General features: G+C 46.5%; 2 protein-coding genes across 3 annotated transcripts; both read left to right on the forward strand.

Moving 5' to 3' along the window:
- Positions 1-32: 32 nt before the first annotated feature.
- On the forward strand, positions 33-6,483 carry TSEN34 (tRNA splicing endonuclease subunit 34). 2 transcript variants are annotated; one of them, XM_081032241.1, is made up of 6 exons: positions 33-217; positions 948-1,194; positions 1,436-1,670; positions 1,825-2,082; positions 4,897-5,040; positions 5,347-6,483. In XM_081032241.1, the coding sequence occupies exons 2-6, from the start codon at positions 952-954 to the stop codon at positions 5,565-5,567; spliced, it is 1,101 nt and encodes a 366-aa protein (XP_080888367.1). In that variant the 5' UTR covers positions 33-217; positions 948-951; the 3' UTR covers positions 5,568-6,483. The 2 variants fall into 2 exon arrangements, with proteins under 2 accessions (XP_080888367.1, XP_080888368.1); XM_081032242.1 differs by lacking the exon at positions 5,347-6,483 and having other exon boundaries at positions 4,897-5,221.
- Positions 6,484-11,197: 4,714 nt separating this feature from the next.
- RPS9 (ribosomal protein S9) lies at positions 11,198-16,826 on the forward strand. The gene is made up of 5 exons (XM_081032485.1): positions 11,198-11,258; positions 11,500-11,621; positions 11,860-11,982; positions 15,435-15,621; positions 16,573-16,826. Exons 2-5 carry the CDS (start codon positions 11,525-11,527, stop codon positions 16,748-16,750), a joined length of 585 nt encoding a protein of 194 aa, XP_080888611.1. The 5' UTR covers positions 11,198-11,258; positions 11,500-11,524; the 3' UTR covers positions 16,751-16,826.
- Positions 16,827-16,858: the final 32 nt, after the last annotated feature.

Raw genomic sequence — 16,858 nt, forward strand, 5'->3', positions numbered from 1 at the left:
TCTCAGGCTTCCCGCTACGCTTAGGTGGCGGCGTGACGAAATTGACGCAGGGGGGCCGCATGGGGTGGTGGTGGAGGAAGTCTGTGGCGCGCTACGTAGGGGGTGGCTCCGCCGGGACAGCGAATTGGTGTTTACGAGGTGACTAGCTGGTTCTATCAGAGGACGGTGTGACATTCTGAAGGGAGTCGAGGAGGCCGACCGAGCGCCCACGATTGGGGTGAGCCTGCCCGAGCGGAGAACGGACGGCGGGTGCTCGGGGCGGGGCCTCGGCAGTGGGGTTCGGTCGTGGGGCGAGGACTCCCCAACTGGGGAGCGCTTGCAACAGGAGGGGGCGGGGCCTCAGGTTGCGGGATGACTGGAGCAGATGACATCCTAACGCCGAACCGCTGGCGTCCGGGACGGGGGTGAGGCTGTGCATTCGGCCGAGCCGAGAACTCCCGAACGTGGAACTGCTGATATTCGGAAGTGGGCGGGGCTTCGTGCTTCGGGAGACTGACTCAGAGCGAGAAGGCCCTGAGGCCGAATCTCGGTGGCTAGGGGAGGGGGTGGAGCCAAGTTCCGTGCAACCTGAAGCGGGCAATGCAAATGGACCTTGTAAGGCCTTGCAGCCTGAAGCGGGCAGTGATAATGGACCTCGTAGGGGGCGTAGCCCCGTTTGAAGGATTTGTTCGGAGGCGCAATGGCGGGCGCGGCAGTGTTAGCCCAGATCGAATGCTGACCGCAGGGCCGAGGGACCTGGCGGGATTGTCCGGGGCCGGAGCGCTGCTCCAGGGGGCGGGGCCTGGCCCTCCGGCTCGGCAGGTGGAGGACCTCAGCGCGTGCGAGGCTCCGCCCTTTGAGGCCCAGGGGCGGAGCTTCGCCTGACCCCGGAGTACGTGGGTGGGCTCTCCGCGGCGGGCGGCTCTCGGTGTGACTGCTGCAACCCCCACCCCACCCCGATCCCGCAGGAGGATGCTGGTGGTGGAGGTCGCAAACGGCCGCTCCCTGGTGTGGGGGGCCGAGGCGGTGCAGGCGCTGCGGGAGCGCCTGGGAGTTGGGGGCCGCACAGTGGGCGCCCTTCCTCGCGGGCCCCGCCAAAACTCGCGCCTGGGCCTCCCGCTGCTGCTGATGCCTGAAGAGGCGCGGCTCCTGGCGGAGATCGGCGCCGTGACCCTGGTCAGCGCCCCACGTCCGAATCCCGGCCAACACAGCCTGGTAAGGGGCGGGCTGGGGGCGCGAACTCCGTGGACCTGCGGGAGAAGAGGCTGGAGAACCGGACTCTGGGTCCCCGAGTGGGAGGGTCCTGGGAGACCTGGATTCTGGAATGTGGAAGTGGGAAACTGGGATCCCCGGATTCAGACACTGAGGTTAGGAGGGGCCAGGGACTCAGGATTCCTAGCTTCGTTAATGGAGGGTATACCTGCATCCTGAAGTTCCAGCTAAGTTTACTTCTCAGGCTCTGGCATCCTTCAAGCGCAAGCAAGAGCAGGACTTCCAGGAGCAAAGCGCCCTGATAGCAGAGGCCCGTGAGACTCGCCGCCAGGAGTTCCTTGAGAAGATTGCGGAGGGCCAGGTAGCCAAGAAGCAGAAACTGGAAGCAGATTCAGGGACCAGCGAGAGACAGGAGGCCAGCGGAAACCAAGCTGTTGAAGAGAATGAGGCCAATGCTAGGCAGGCTTCTGAGGAAGCAGGTGAGGGTGGGAGGTGGAGTCCAGGGACCAGGGAAAGGAGGGAAGAGATCTTTTGGGGATTTTGGCTGGAGCTCTAGGGCCTGGGTCTCCCTGAGGGATGGGAAGACTTTGGCCTCTTGAATTTACCAAAATCTCTTGGATTCACCTTCCCCAGTCTCCTCCTCTCCCCAACCCGGGCCTTCAGATGGCGTGGCCCCCTTGCCCAAGTCTGCTCTGCTCATCCAGCTGGCTACTGCTAGGCCTCGACCCATCAAGGCTAGGCCCTTAGACTGGCGTGTCCAGTCCAAAGACTGGCCCCATGCTGGCCGTCCAGCCCATGAGCTACGCTACAGCATCTACAGAGACCTGTGGGAGCGAGGCTTCTTCCTCAGTGCTGCTGGCAAGTTCGGGGGCGACTTCTTGGTCTATCCCGGTGAGTTTGGATTGGGACATCTGGTTGCTGCACCTTCACAATCCTACCACATTCTGCATTTTTCCTTTTTGTCTTGTTTTCTCAGCTTGTGAAACACATGGAAAGACAGGAAACACTTGGGAACCCAAGTTCATTTAGTGGGCAGTTTAGTAAATTTTATTAACACTTGCTTTCATCTAGAAGTTTCACTGAGAAATACTTGCATATGTGCACCAAACATACAAGTCATTGCAAGATTCTTTGCAGTATTGAACAGTTAGATAAGAACCAGAATGATGATTAATAGGTCAGTGGTTAAATATCACTTTTAATTGTCAGAGAAACAGCATTAGATGTCTGATTGATGTAGGACCATGTACATTTATTTTAAAAATAACTAAAGGGAGAAAAAAACCAGCTTGTAGAAAATGTATAGTAAAAAATAAATAACTTTATGTTGTTATGTAGTTATACACGCATTATTTAAGTAGCCTTAAAAATTGTGGCTCTAATAAAAGAATATGAAGATAACTTAAAATGGAGTACTAAGTAAACTAAGAGAATCCTGTCTAGCAAGTAGAAAAAGGCATGAAAGGATGTACTCCAGCCCAACTACAGTGGTTTACCTCTGAGAGGGAATTTGCATCAGGTATGGGTAAAGGGGACTTTCGATGAATCAGTTCATTTTTGAATTTGTAGTAAGGTATCTTTATTGTGTAACTAAAAGATTAAATAAATTCTGTAAACAATCATCCTTTTTGTTCTTAAGAACGTGGAAAGAGAACTACCTGCTGAGTAGTCAAATCTTAGCCATTGATTGGAGAGTGTCCACTAAATCTGCAGATGAGCTGGGAGCCTTCATCTCGTTTCAGGCTAAAAGCTTAATTTAACTAAGTGACTGATTTAGGAGCTGAGAACAATTTACTTGCCCCATTCTCCACAGATGACCACAGTTTAATTACTTCACTACTATTTTTTTAGTGACTTTTGTATGTAAAAAAAAGATTATCTTGGTTTTGAAAATGAATATTAAATTTATTAAACATACAAATGCTAATATTTAGTTCTTTTCTAAGCTTTCAGTCCAACGTGCAGATTTTTAGGGGACCTAAATTAGTTCATGTTTGATCCCTGTTTTTTTTTTTTAACTTTTTTCTTTATTTTAAGTGTATTTTTCCAGGACCCATCAGCTCCAAGTCAAGTAGTTGTTTCAATCTAGTTGTGGAGGGCGCGGCTCACGGTGGCCCATGCGGGGATCAAATTGGCAACCGTGGTATTGGCAACCGTGGTATTATGAGCATTGTGCTCTAACCAATTGAGCTAACCAGCTGCCCCCCACTTTTTTTTTTATGTTTGATCCCATTTACAAAAGGAGTTAAGTAGTTTTAAATATTATAAGCTGCATTTTAAAATTTAATATATTTTCTTGTTTAAGTTCTGCATTTTTTTGTTTATGGACCTTGTCATAAGTTAAATCTAATAAATTATAAATGGGGTGAGTTTTAAGTTTATATGTTCTAACACTGTTAATACGCTTACTAATATGTCAGGTTAAAATAAGTTTAAATTAATTACTCAATCACACATTTGAAACTGAACTACAAGGCTGACCTGTTAGTTTAATAGGTTAATATTTCTAAAACAATAAATACTCAACATACCAGATATGCATAGAATCCTTGTCCTATGAAGATTGGTATCCAAGATCTAAGTCTATTAAATATTTGAAGTCTAATACTAAGTCTTTTTAATGTCAAGAGATGCTTAACCTCTAAGAAAATAGTTTTGGTATACCTTTCAAGCATTTTCTTGCACCCTTCCTAGCTGACCAGAGAAGTTCTTGCTGGAAGTCCAGTTGCCACACTGGGCCTCATTTCATAGTTGCTATGACAGTCCCCTCAGTTGGGATGTCTCAGAGCCTTGCCCTTTTAAATTTACATTTCTGTTACTTAATCTATTGTATAGTGTCCCACTTAGGATCCCACTCTACTTGATCAGAGTGCAAACTACAGCCTCAAGTCAACTCTGGCCCACGGACTGATTTTTTTAAATAAAGTTTTATTGGAACACAACCCTGTCCATTTGTTTCCTTATGGTCTTTGGCTGCTAGTGTGCTACAGTGGCAGTTGAGTATTTGCATCATGGCCTGCAAAGCTGGAAATATTTATTATCTGGCCCTTTTCAGAAAAATTTTGTTGACTCCCTTATCCCATCTATTATTACTCAATCCTATTATAAATTCTTGTCTTATTTCTTTTAGTCTGTTAGAGTCACTTTTCATTGGATATTTACATGATGTCCTTTAGCTTTGACTGACTTTGTGGTCCTGGTTCTTAGGTCATGACAATGACATGTGCAATTATTTGTTTTTGTTTTCCATGAGATTATGCTATACATGTGTGACAACTTGCCTTCTCCCCTTCCTCCCCCACTCAGTATATCCTTGACTACTGTCCAAGGTGGTATAGTCTTTTAATCTTCTTTTTTTTTTTTTCAGTTGACATTCAATATTATTTTCTACTCCACCATCTTGACCGGAACCTACATTCTTTTAATCTAACAATTGCATGATATTCGATCTTATGGATACACTATGAATTTAACCAGTCCATGTTTCTACTTTTTAGCAAATGTAAATGATAACAAAGTGAACATCTTTATAGATTTTAATGCTACTGTACTTCTAAGAGAAAAATTTTGAGGAGACCACTTTCTGGGTCCAAGGGTGTCTTTTAAAATGCTCATAGTGGTGGTAAAATGATCCGCTTTCTCTTACCTGTGGGTGGTCCAGTATCTAACACTGGAAAGTGCTGCATGCCTCTTTTCATCACCCAGGTGACCCGCTCCGTTTCCATGCCCACTACATCGCCCAGTGCTGGGCTCCTGGGGACCCCATCCCACTCCAGGACCTGGTTTCTGCTGGCCGCCTCGGAACCAGTGTCAGGAAGACGCTGCTCCTCTGTTCTCCGCAGCCTGATGGTAAGGTGGTCTACACCTCCCTGCAGTGGGCCAGCCTGCAGTGAACTCCAGAGACATATGGGGTGTGGCTGTGTCTTTGGCAAGAGCCTTCTAGATGGCCCCAAGTTCATCTCTTCATGGGAGGCTAGAACATCTTCCTACCTCTCCCTGCGGTTAGTTTTTGATTCCAGATTTATAAACACTACATCTTTCTTACATCCCTTTCTCTTTCAAAGCATTGTTGGCTGTGTTGTTTTGTAGTTACCCATTTCTAAACTGTGAGTTTTTTGAGTGAAGACTGCATTGATTCATCTCTGTTTTCTACAGGGCTTGGGTCCCAAGAAGTCTCAATAAACTTCTTGAATAAACATGGAGTTTGTGGTTTAAATCCTTACGACAATCCTGGGAAGTGTGGCCATTTGAATTTGCTTATACAGGTGAGGAAAAGTCTGGAGGAGGGGAAACAACTTGCCCAAGGTCACACAGCTAGTGAGGAGCAGAGCTGGGATTTAAAACCTGGTCTTTTTGACTCCCAATGGGAAGTGTGAGCTCTTCCCACTACACTAAACTTCCTTTAGAAAAGATTTTTACAAAACATTTCAGATATATACAAAGACGTAAATAAAAATAACAACACGAAGAGGAGGAGAAAGTGAGTGTTGCCATTTCAGGACAGGAGTGTGGAGTGGGGAGGGGAATGTCAGGAAGGGCTCTTGGGCCTTCTGGAATACTGGCGGTATTTTTTTTTTTGGCCTGACAGGTGTTTATTCAGGTGTTTGAGAATTGTTTTTTATACCGTACATTTATATTCTGGGTCCTTTTTTTTGATATGTGTCATATTCGACAACTTTTTACCAAAACAAATGTATAAAATAAGCATTTATAAAATGATTCCCTATATCAACCTTCTGCTTAAGAAATGACTAGAACATTATCAGTACATACTTCCAGTATTTATACGTATATTAAGATAATGTGTAGTTTTGTCATGTAGATTTTGTGACTGTAATACACTCACGAGGTAAAAATCCTGGGGCTGAAAGTCTCTACCTCTAGTTGCTAAATTTCTACCCTCCAACTACTTTCTTTCTTGCCCTTCTCGGTAAACAAACTTGATAGAATCTTAATTTCCTATCTGTTTGGATTTGTTTGAAATAGGACACTAATCCTTGCCTGGCTAACACTACTCTTTGTGTCTCTTTGGTAATTGGCTTGCATATATATATTCTTCAACCTTTTCTCTTCTTTCTACAACAAAGTATTTACAAGTCTCAGTACCTATGTCCTGAGTCTTCCCTCTCAAAAGTTCTTCATTAAAAACTATTGTGAGAGGGGTGGCCAGTTAGCTCAGTTGGTTAGAGCGTGGTGCTGATAACACCAAGTTTGCTGGTTCGATTCCAGCATGGGCTACTGTGAGCTGCGCCTTCCTTAAAAAAATAAACTATTGTGAGCATGTCCACATGCAAAAAACAAAACAAAACAAAAAATAAATCTAGATACAGACGTTATACTCCTGATAAAAAAGTTAACTCAAAATGCATCATAGGGGGCAGGCGGTTGGCTCAGTTGGTTAGAGCGCAGTGCTCTTAACAAGGTTGCCAATTCGATCCCCACATGGGCCACTGTGAGCTGCGCCCTCCACAACTAGAATGAAACAACTACTTGGAGCTGATGGGTCCTGGAAAAACACAAATAAAAGTTTAAAATGCATCATAAACCTAAATGTAAAATGCAAAATTATAAAACTCCTAGGAGAAAACCTAGATGACCTAATGTTTGGCAATGACATTTTAGATAAATACCAAAGGCACGATCCATGAAAGAATTGATACTATGGACTTCATTAAAATTAAAAACTTGGAGAACATATTGCAAAAGACATATCTGATAGAGGACTGTTGTCCAAAAGACACAAAGAACTCTTACAACTCAACATTAAGAAAACAGAATGGATTTAAAAATGGTCTGAAGACCTTAACAGACAACTGACACCTCACCAAGTAAGATTCAAATGGCAAATAAGCATATGAAAATATTACTACCGAAGTGCAAAGTAACAATGACGTACCACTATGGATCTATCAGACCAGAACCCAGAACCTGACGACCCCAAATGCTGCTGTGATGTGGAGCAACAGGACCCCTCATTCATTGCTGGTGGGAATGCAAATGGTACAGTCACCTCGGAAGAGTCTGGCAGCTTCTGACAAAGTTAAATATACCCTTATTATATGATCAGCAATTACCCTCCTCGGTGTTTACCCAAGGTCATGAAAACACAACCTTACAAAAACCTGCAATGTTACAGCAGCATTATTCATAATTGCCAAAACTTAGAAGCCACCAAGATATCCTGTAGTAGGTGAATGGATAAAGTACAGTACATCTAGACAATGAATGTTATTCAGTGCTAAAAAGAAATGTGCTTTCATGCCATGAAGACATGGAGAAATCTTAAATGCATATTACTAAGTGAAAGAAACTTCTGAAAAGGCTACATACTGTATGGTTCCAACTATATGGCATTCTGGAAAAGGCAAAATTATGAAGACTGGAAAGATCAGGGGTTGGAGGGGAGAGGGAGGAAGAAATAATTGGAGCATAGGATTTTTAAGGCAGTGAAACGACTGTGTGATAGTCTAATGATAAATGCATGTCATTGTACATTTGTCCAAACCCACAGAATGTATCACACCCATGGGGAACTGCAATGTAAACTATGGACTTTAGGTGATTATAATGTGTCAATGTAGGTTCATCAATGGTAAAACATGAAGTACTCTCGTGAAGGAGCTGGTAATGGGGAGGCTATGCATGTGGGGGGGCGGGAGATGTATGGGAAATCTCTACCTCTTAATTTTGCTGTGAACCTAAAACTGCCCTAAAAGTCTTCAAAAAATAAATTGTTACTGGTACCCCTGCATCCAATCAGCCACTAAATCCTGTAGGCACTATCTTCCAAATGTAGAACCAGAATTTGATCACTTTGCTCCATCTTCGCTGCTAACATTTTGCCAAAAGCCAGCATGAGACTCACTTGGATGATTGCAGTAGCTTCCTCGCTCATCTCCTTGGCTTTCATCCTTGCCCCTCTATTGTCTGTTTTCAACAGTCGGGTTAAAAGGTAGGTCAGATCGTGTCACTCTGTTTAAAACTCCCCAATTTCCCATTTCAGGGTAAACCAAAAGCCCCACATTGCAGGTTCCTTTAACTCTGACTCCATCCATTTGTGCACCAGTCTCTTCAGCAAGCTCCCCTTTCATTGTCTTCACACCTGCTCCCCTAATGGTCATGCAGTCTTGTCCCACACTGCCAGCTGGTCTTTCCTTCCCAGGCCTTCCATGATCGGTTTACTTCCAATTTGACACACCTCTCGCATGCCCCTTCCTACTTGATTTATTTGCCTTACCACTTAGCACTAATGTGATATTGTAATTTATAATGGAAGATATATACTTTGTCTTCATCCCTGTTCCTGGCACAGAGCTAAAACCCTTGGAATTTCCTTAAGTGATAAGAGCAATAAAGGTATCTTGATATTTATTACATAAAAACCCCTTTCAAACACACCGGAGTTTATGTAAATGGAGTGACTTTTGGAAGACACCTAAGAATGGGGTCTGGTTGCCAGAAGAACCAACCATGTGATTAGGCGGTTGGAACTTTTAATATCTTCCCTCCCCCCAGGAGAGAGGGGCTGGAGATTAAGTTCAATCACCCAGGAGTGATGATTTAATCAATCATTAAGCTCCAGGTGCACCACTCTCCCCAAATCTCGTATTTACTAAACTGGAAGTTCCCTTTGGGTTCTTTTTTTTTTTTTTTTTAATTTGTATTGGGGAATATTGGGAAACTGTGTTTTTCCAGGACCCATCAGCTCTATGTCAAGTTGTTTTCAATCTAGTTGTGGAGGGCTCATTAGCCCATGTGGGAATCAAACCCGCGACCGTGATGTTATGAACACCTTGCTCTAACCACTGAGCGAACCGGCCGCCCCTCTTTGATTTTTTTTATGGAGGTTTCATTACACCTTGGTGTCTCTGCCAAAACACAAGTGATAGTGATTGACGCCCTTACTTTGAATAAATGGCCTTTGCTTGTTCTAATTTGGTTGTCTTCATTTATTTCCACATCGTGTATTCTTGGGCAAGTTCTATAACCACCATTTGGTGCCTCCATGCCGTCTGTAAAATAGGACTGGTAATAATATTAGTACTCCTTAAGTAAGTATTGATAATAGTATCGTTATGTATGAGGGAGTGCAATTTCTCAGAGTACTCCTTATGTATTGAGGATGAAGTAATACATGTAAAGTTCTTTGACCAGTGCCTTGTACATAGTAAGCATTTCAGAATGCCATCTTTTATTATTTTTAGTGATAGAAATCATGGGGCACAAGAACTAATTGTAAAAACCGAGATGAAGTGTTAGCCCAAAGCCTAGTACATTTAAAGTGCTCATTAAACATTATCTAACAATGATAAGCCCTTGGTGTGAATGGAATTACGCCAAAGAGGAAAGGACTAGAAGAAATAATCCTAGGAGCTGTCTGAGAGTAAGAAGTTGACAAAGGAGATCAAACACTGTAAATTCCTTCAGGTGACAAATTAATGCCAACATGCAGCAGAATGTATAGCAAGCTTTTTCAGAACATTTTCCCTGTTTTGGGAACCTCAGGATATAAACTGCTGTTTCGATAAAGAGGCACAAAACCTTTATATCTTTGAGTCTCAAGTTATAAAACAAAAAAATCACCTTAAAGAGCCTGCCCCTGACCATCCTATATGAGGTACCATCTTCCCTCAGTCATTATCAGTAATTTATTGTCTTAATGGCACCACACTCAGAAGTGATGTACTTCGTTCAACTTATTCTTTTTGGCTATTATTATTATTATTACTAGTTTGAGGTATACAAAACAATATAATAGACATTTCACCGCTCACGAAGTGATAACCCCTCCCCCAATCTATTGCTCCTCTGATGTCATATACACCTATTACAATTCCATTGACTCTATCCCCTGTGCTGTACTCCTATCCCATGACTATATATATTCAATTATAGTTGACATACAGTATTATTCAGCTTCAGCTTTAGGTGTACAGTGCAATCTACACCGTCCATGATGTGGTCTCCCCAACAAGATGTGCCCTTCTGACACCCTACAAAATCTTTACATTATTGATTATGTTCCCCAAACTCTTTCATGTCTCCTTGGCAATATTGTAGTTACCCATTTATGCTGTCTAATCCCTTCCCCTTCTCCCTAAGTGAAGAAATAAGTCAGTCGGAGAAAGACAAATACCATGTGACCTCACTTATATGTGGAATTTAAAGAACTGAATAAATGGGCAGAGAAAACAGAAATAGTCCCAGAGATATAGAGGAACAGCTTACTACTTTCTTGGTTTCTCTAAACTCAGAGTAGAGGAGCTATTTTATCCCTGGCTCTGCAGCACCATGTAGGAGAACAATTCCTTGTGCCACTCAATCAATTGCTGCGGAACTGAATTAACGTGGCCCGCACTGGGAGAGGGCTTCTGTCCCCAGAGGTAGCCAGGGCCACCAAGCGATAAACATTCCAGGAATGGCCGACTTTCTACCAAGATCTTTTTTCCCTTCTCTACAGAAAGCAAGGAGGGTAAACGTGGAATCTTGTCAGGATGGAAGCTGAGCTGTGCGTCTCTTAAGGCAAGCCACAGAGCTGCGACTCAGTGGATTCGCTCCTCACATTTGCAGCCAGGGTTCAAAAGAGCAGGCTGGCTTCTGGCTATGCTTCAGGGTGACATTATTCTGATGGGATATACCACGACTTCATTATTCATGGCATCCACGGAGCATCTTCTCGAAGATGTGCGTTCGAGAAGCCTCAGCCCCCTGTAGGGGGGGTCTTTTCACAGAGGGGGACCCCGCTAAGGTCCAGAGACATAGATATAATGGCTCCATCATTAGACCCGACTCAGAGGCTAGTGGCTGCATTTTAGTCACCACGCTGGGGCGGAGGAGGGTCCCCACTTCTCAGGTCTCCGACTCCCTGCAGGCCGAGATGTGGCACTCCTACCAAACGCGGCTCCGGCCCAACCTTTTGTCCGCACAGCGTTTCTGCCCGCCAACGCCTCCTCTGATTGGTGCAGGCGTGCGCCGTGCGGGCTGACGTCACGGGCGGCGGCGCTGCTATAAGAGCGCGGCCCAAACGCGTGCGCTCCTTTTCCTCAGTTACCAGGGTGTGCGCTTAGGTTAGTTGTGCTGCCGTGTGTTGTGGCGCGTGTGTGGGTTGTAAGGTCGTGCGGGCCTTGCGAGCTTTAATAAGGACCGTGAAGAGGTTGGGGGTGAGATGAGGACGGATAGCAACTGGTTTGTGGGGTGATACGAGAAGCTTTAGGGCAAGTCTCGCGAGAAGTGTGGTGCTCTGGCGTAGTTGCGGCCCTGCGCCGGTGCCGCCCGGAGTCCTCACGGTGAGCTTTCCCTCCCGCGCAGGCGCCGACGGGCGAGCGGAGCCAACATGCCGGTGGCCCGGAGCTGGGTTTGTCGCAAAACCTACGTGACCCCGCGGAGACCCTTCGAGAAATCCCGGCTCGACCAAGAGCTGAAGCTGATCGGTGAGGGGCCAAGGCAGGGCTTTGGCTTCCGGGGTCGGGGGAGGGCGAACACGTGGGTCAGGTGGCTCCTTGCTCGGCTGTCAGTTCGAATTCCCAGGGGTGTGGGTCTCCTTGCCCCGGTGCAGGATGATTGGTGGTTTCCAAAGATTTTCCGCCTCCCGAAGCCGTCAGCCCATCTTTTGCAGCAGTCCGTGGGATTGAGCCTGCTCGCGCGTCAGCCACCCCCTTCATGTTGTAGGCGAGTATGGGCTTCGGAACAAACGCGAGGTCTGGAGGGTCAAATTTACGCTGGCCAAGATCCGCAAGGCTGCCCGGGAGCTGCTGACGCTGGATGAGAAAGACCCACGGCGTCTGTTTGAAGGTGTGTATGGGAACCCTCGGGAAGGGGGGAAGAGCAGGGCCGCGCGGCCGGTGACGGTGCCCCACCGAACGGGTGGAGCCAGCCTGTTAACTTGGTGCTGAATGTGAACCGGGGTAGGCAAAGGGAGTCGGGATCCAAATCCCTGCCCTGTTCTTGATGTGTGCCACTTGGTTTTACCCACGCGTTGGATCTTCGTTTACCCTTGACTACAACTAATAATGCCAAGCAAGTTTGGGTGCCTAGCTATAGCTGTGTATAACGTGAAAATAACTAAATAACTGCTCGTATGTAGCCTGTTTTCTAGTGGTGGGAAAAGATGGTGGAATTTCTGAAATGTCTGATGGGGATTGTAGAGAGGGGGCTTGGCTGTGTGTATTTACCTGCTTCAATGGTCAAGGACATTTAGGGGACATTTCGCAAAAACCTAAATGGACAGGACCTATGGATGTCACAGGGAAGAACATTTAGACTCTTGCTTAACATCTTGAATTTCTACTTTGAGATCGGAAGTTGAGGGCTTTCCAGAGCAAAGATTGACACATCCCCATTCAAATTTTAATGGTCTCTTAGATTGTAAGAGAGCAATAATATTAAAATAGCTGATATCTTACAAGGACTGGCCTAAGTTCCTTTTTCTAAGCTCTTCCTATACATCATTTAACTTTCACAGCAGCCTTGTAGGAGGTGGCTACTGATAATACTCTTACAGGTGAACAAATTGTCAGAGAGGCCTCCCGCCAGAGTGGGACTGGAGGGCAGGCTCCAGGTGGCCTCGGTGATGGAGATGGAATCGCATGATTTTAGAGGAAGCTTAGGGAACAGTATCTGAATGTAAAAAGTAAACTAATGTGCTCCCTAACTTGGCAACTGTAACCTACATTGATTATCCTGGATGTGGGTGAACTTTGTGTAATTCACAGGTTGTGATTTGAACAGACGTGAAGTCTGACTGTAAATGGGTCTGTAATTTGTTGTTTGTAACAGCTTTTATTAGGACAAAATTTACATGCCATACAATTTATTCAAAGTGTCTGCAACTTGTTTTTAGTTAACCCCTAACACCGGCTCCCTCATAGCTCTCATATTGATCCTGCTTTTAGCGCAAGGCTAGGGAATCTTGATTTATGTTGGAAGGCAGGAGGGGTTGGGAATAAGGCCTGGCGTCCTTGAGTACCTGGCTTTTCTCTTACTAGTTTTCAATTGGGTTATCAGTATGATTTTTTTTCTCCTAACCTATGACTAAGGAAGGAAATGCTTTTAAAGCTGAGCTCTCACTGTAAGCAAGAGAGTGCTTATCCATATTAGAGGTTGAGCAAGGCATGGAGCTTGTTTAACCACAAATTTATCGCACTTAAGTCTGTCTCAGGCTCACAGATGTTAGTGGTTTCATTCTTTTCATTAGTTCATAACTGCCTTTGACAATCTCATGGAAGTTCCAGAATCCCCTTCCCCATGGACACTGGTATTGGGTGGGACGTTATCCCAGAGGCTGAAGGGGGGCAGGCCACAGCTGGTCTTGGTCTCAGGGAGGACCCTGAAGATAGGGCTAATTATAATGAAACTTACTCAAGTCTGTGGTTGGATGACAGTCATATGGCAAAGAGATGATACAGGGCAGGGTTGAGTGGCAGGTGTCCAAAGATTGTTCATGGTTTTCCAGGGCAGAAATGGAAGTAGTGAGGGGAAGGCAGCACCTTCACTTTCTAGTAAAGGAAGCCATTTAGCCACAGGACAGGGAGGAGGAGCTTGTGAGTGAGCTCTGCCCCTGGAAGTGTCCTCACTGGTCCATCCTCGCCTTGTTTCTGATCCAGTCACTGGTGTGGCATTAAGCGGGAAGGGTCCATGAGTCTCGTCTGTTAAAAAGACGAACTTTTACTGGCAGCCACCATTTGGCTGGTGGTTCCGTCAGGTAACGACCAGTATAAACTCCATCCTCACATGCGTCCTATTTGGGAGACCACCTCAGGGATACTGTGGATACCTGATCATGGCATTGTACATCAGAAGCTAAACATTAATGAATGCCAACTATAATTTTATATATATAATGTGATGGTTCAGTGTGAGGTCGGAGGGATAGTGGATGGGGGGAGGGGGGTTCACAGTATGAGGGATATAAATGATGAACGTCTAAGTATTACCTTGTTTTGTACACCTGAAACTAATAAATAAATTAATTAATAAAAAAAACAAAAACTCCATCTTCATAGCAGCTTAAGGACAGGTTTTCTGTTTTTCAGATCAACAACTAAGGCGCTTCAGTGCTTGCCTCATGCCATAATGATAAGGGCGCTTTTGCTACTGAAGTGCCCACGGAATCAGCCAGCTTTCTTTCAAAGCTTTCCTTGGGGAAAGTGTCCCATAGATGTGGGTCCACTGTTTATGGAGCTTGCTTGAGTTTTGTTTTGCTGTAATGAAAGATTAATAGTGTCATGCATGGTGTCAGGTGAGGTATCTGGTCCCGCTCCCCACATAAGTGCGCAGGTATGGTGAGGACAAAAGGAACACCCATGGAGCCATAGGTAGGGGTGTCATACCACTATAGTCTCTCTGGCAGCTGGGTTGGAGACACAGGAAGCAGGAGCCACACGATCAATCCACACTCCACCACGCCACGCCACTACACCACCCCTAGACCACCCTCTGCTAGCGTAGCCACGGCAGTTATATCAGTGGCTAATGGCTCACTGGTTACAGCTGATGGCCATTTACTACCTGAGCCAGCTCCTTTCCACGTGAAGCCGAGAGCTTGGAAACTGCACTCCTGGCTCTGTCCCCACAATAGCTACTTCGTAAAGTAAAACTAATTCTTTCTTTTCATGTTTATTTATTAGGGTGACATTGGTTAATTATATAGGTTTCAAATGTACGATTCTGTAATAAATCTGTATATGTATTGCAGTGTATGTTCACCACCCAAAATCAAATGTCCTGTCACCATATATTTGACCCCCTTTATACTCTTCTACCTCTTCTTGAAACTAACCCTTTCTAATCACAAAAGTTTTGGGCTTTTACCCCTGTGTCAAAGTGTTAATTAGCTGTGAGCCTGCTCCATGAAACTAGGGCTTTCTTGGCTCCAGAATATTAGCTCTTACCCACTGTGCTTAGTTATGGGAAATGGTTCGATAGCAGCAGCCCTTGCTCTTTGCACATAAATATTGCAGGTGAATGCCAAGCCCTCTTACAGGGATTGTGTCATTTACTCTTCCTGACAAATCTGAGGAAGGTTCTCGTCCAGGTGAGCATACAGGTGTATGTAGTGACCTGCCCTCCCTGGTGAGGTGGATGTAGCCTTAGGAACCTGCCTTAGGGTTTTGTGAGATCACATGAATCACATGGTCCTGTGTCAGCGTTGGCTCCTACTTCCGTCCGAGCCCCCACGTGAGGTGGAGGATTTGAACGCGACAGGTGGAGGTCAACTGGGCCCTGCTCACGCTCCCCCCCCCCAGGCAACGCCCTGCTGCGGCGCCTCGTCCGCATCGGCGTGCTGGACGAGGGCAAGATGAAGCTGGACTACATCCTGGGCCTGAAGATCGAGGACTTCCTGGAGAGGCGCCTGCAGACGCAGGTCTTCAAGCTGGGCCTGGCCAAGTCCATCCATCATGCCCGTGTGCTCATCCGCCAGCGTCACATCAGGTACTGCCTTTGCTGGGCTCCCGGAGTCCTCCCCGACCCCTGATGCTTGCCCTTGCTGAGCATACTGTCCCTGTCTTCTGTACAGCCCTCGGAGGTGACAGGTGTGAGCTCACCCTGAGGGTACACACTGACCCATACAAATAGCTCACGGGGGGCCAGGGACTGCCTCATCCCTCATAGCCCAGCACAAGGGTCACTGCGGCCTGAGCCGTACACCTTGCGAAGACCTCTGCCAGGCATGCAGGCAACTGGACAGGTAACAGCTCAGGTGTCCCCCAGTGAGAGGTCGTTGGGCTTTAAGTGGCTTGGGTGGGTTCGGCTGTCCTAGGCCTACTTGTGAAGTCATCCCAGACCTGGATCGCTGCTGCATTCTTATACTGTGGGCATTACCTTGGCGATGAAGTCACCACAGTCCAGGGTCCCATGTGAGGCCAGTGCTGGCTCAGCTGCCACTGGTGCCCTGAAGACCAGTCAGGCCAGTGGGTCTTTACCGGTGCTGTTCACCTGATCTGTACGTTGGGCGTCATTTGGGGGAAGCTGTGCAGTAAATGGGCAGGATCTCTTGCACTCAGTTGCTGCCTAGGCCTTTCATTAGCCTGGGACCCTTGGGCAAGAGCCTCACTTTCATTCCTTGTCGGAAAGAATTTCATAGAACCCAGCCTCGGGCTGTTGCTTCCAGAACAAAACTCAGTGTTCAGAATATTCGAAAACAAGATCTTGGGCTTACAGGCTGCCACCTCACCTCATTGGCTCTGTGGTCTTGTGTGGGCACTTCTGAATGTCCCTCTGTAAAATAAAACGCTGTCACAAAGTGTCTGGGTTAGATGAACACCTGAGTCCATGGGGTCAGGATGCCCTGCGGCATGGCTGTCAGCACAGCTGTCACCAACCCTATGGCCTCAGCATGAGCCAGAGAGGTGTGTACCCCCTTCACCTGCCCTCCTCCTCCAGGGTCCGCAAGCAGGTGGTGAACATCCCGTCCTTCATTGTCCGCCTGGACTCCCAGAAGCACATTGACTTCTCCCTCCGGTCCCCATACGGGGGTGGCCGCCCGGGCCGCGTGAAGAGGAAGAACGCCAAGAAGGGCCAGGGCGGAGCCGGGGCCGGTGATGACGAGGAGGAGGATTAAGGCCACACCACCCAGCTGCGCATGGACTGCTGCCATGTGTTTCCCAATCAGATAATAAAACGTATCAACACTGGAACTGGTCTTACTGGTGCATCTTTCCCTCCCTGC

Source organism: Rhinolophus hipposideros (genome assembly GCF_964194185.1).
Source record: "Rhinolophus hipposideros genome assembly, chromosome: 21".
NCBI classification, from domain to species: Eukaryota; Metazoa; Chordata; class Mammalia; order Chiroptera; family Rhinolophidae; genus Rhinolophus; species Rhinolophus hipposideros.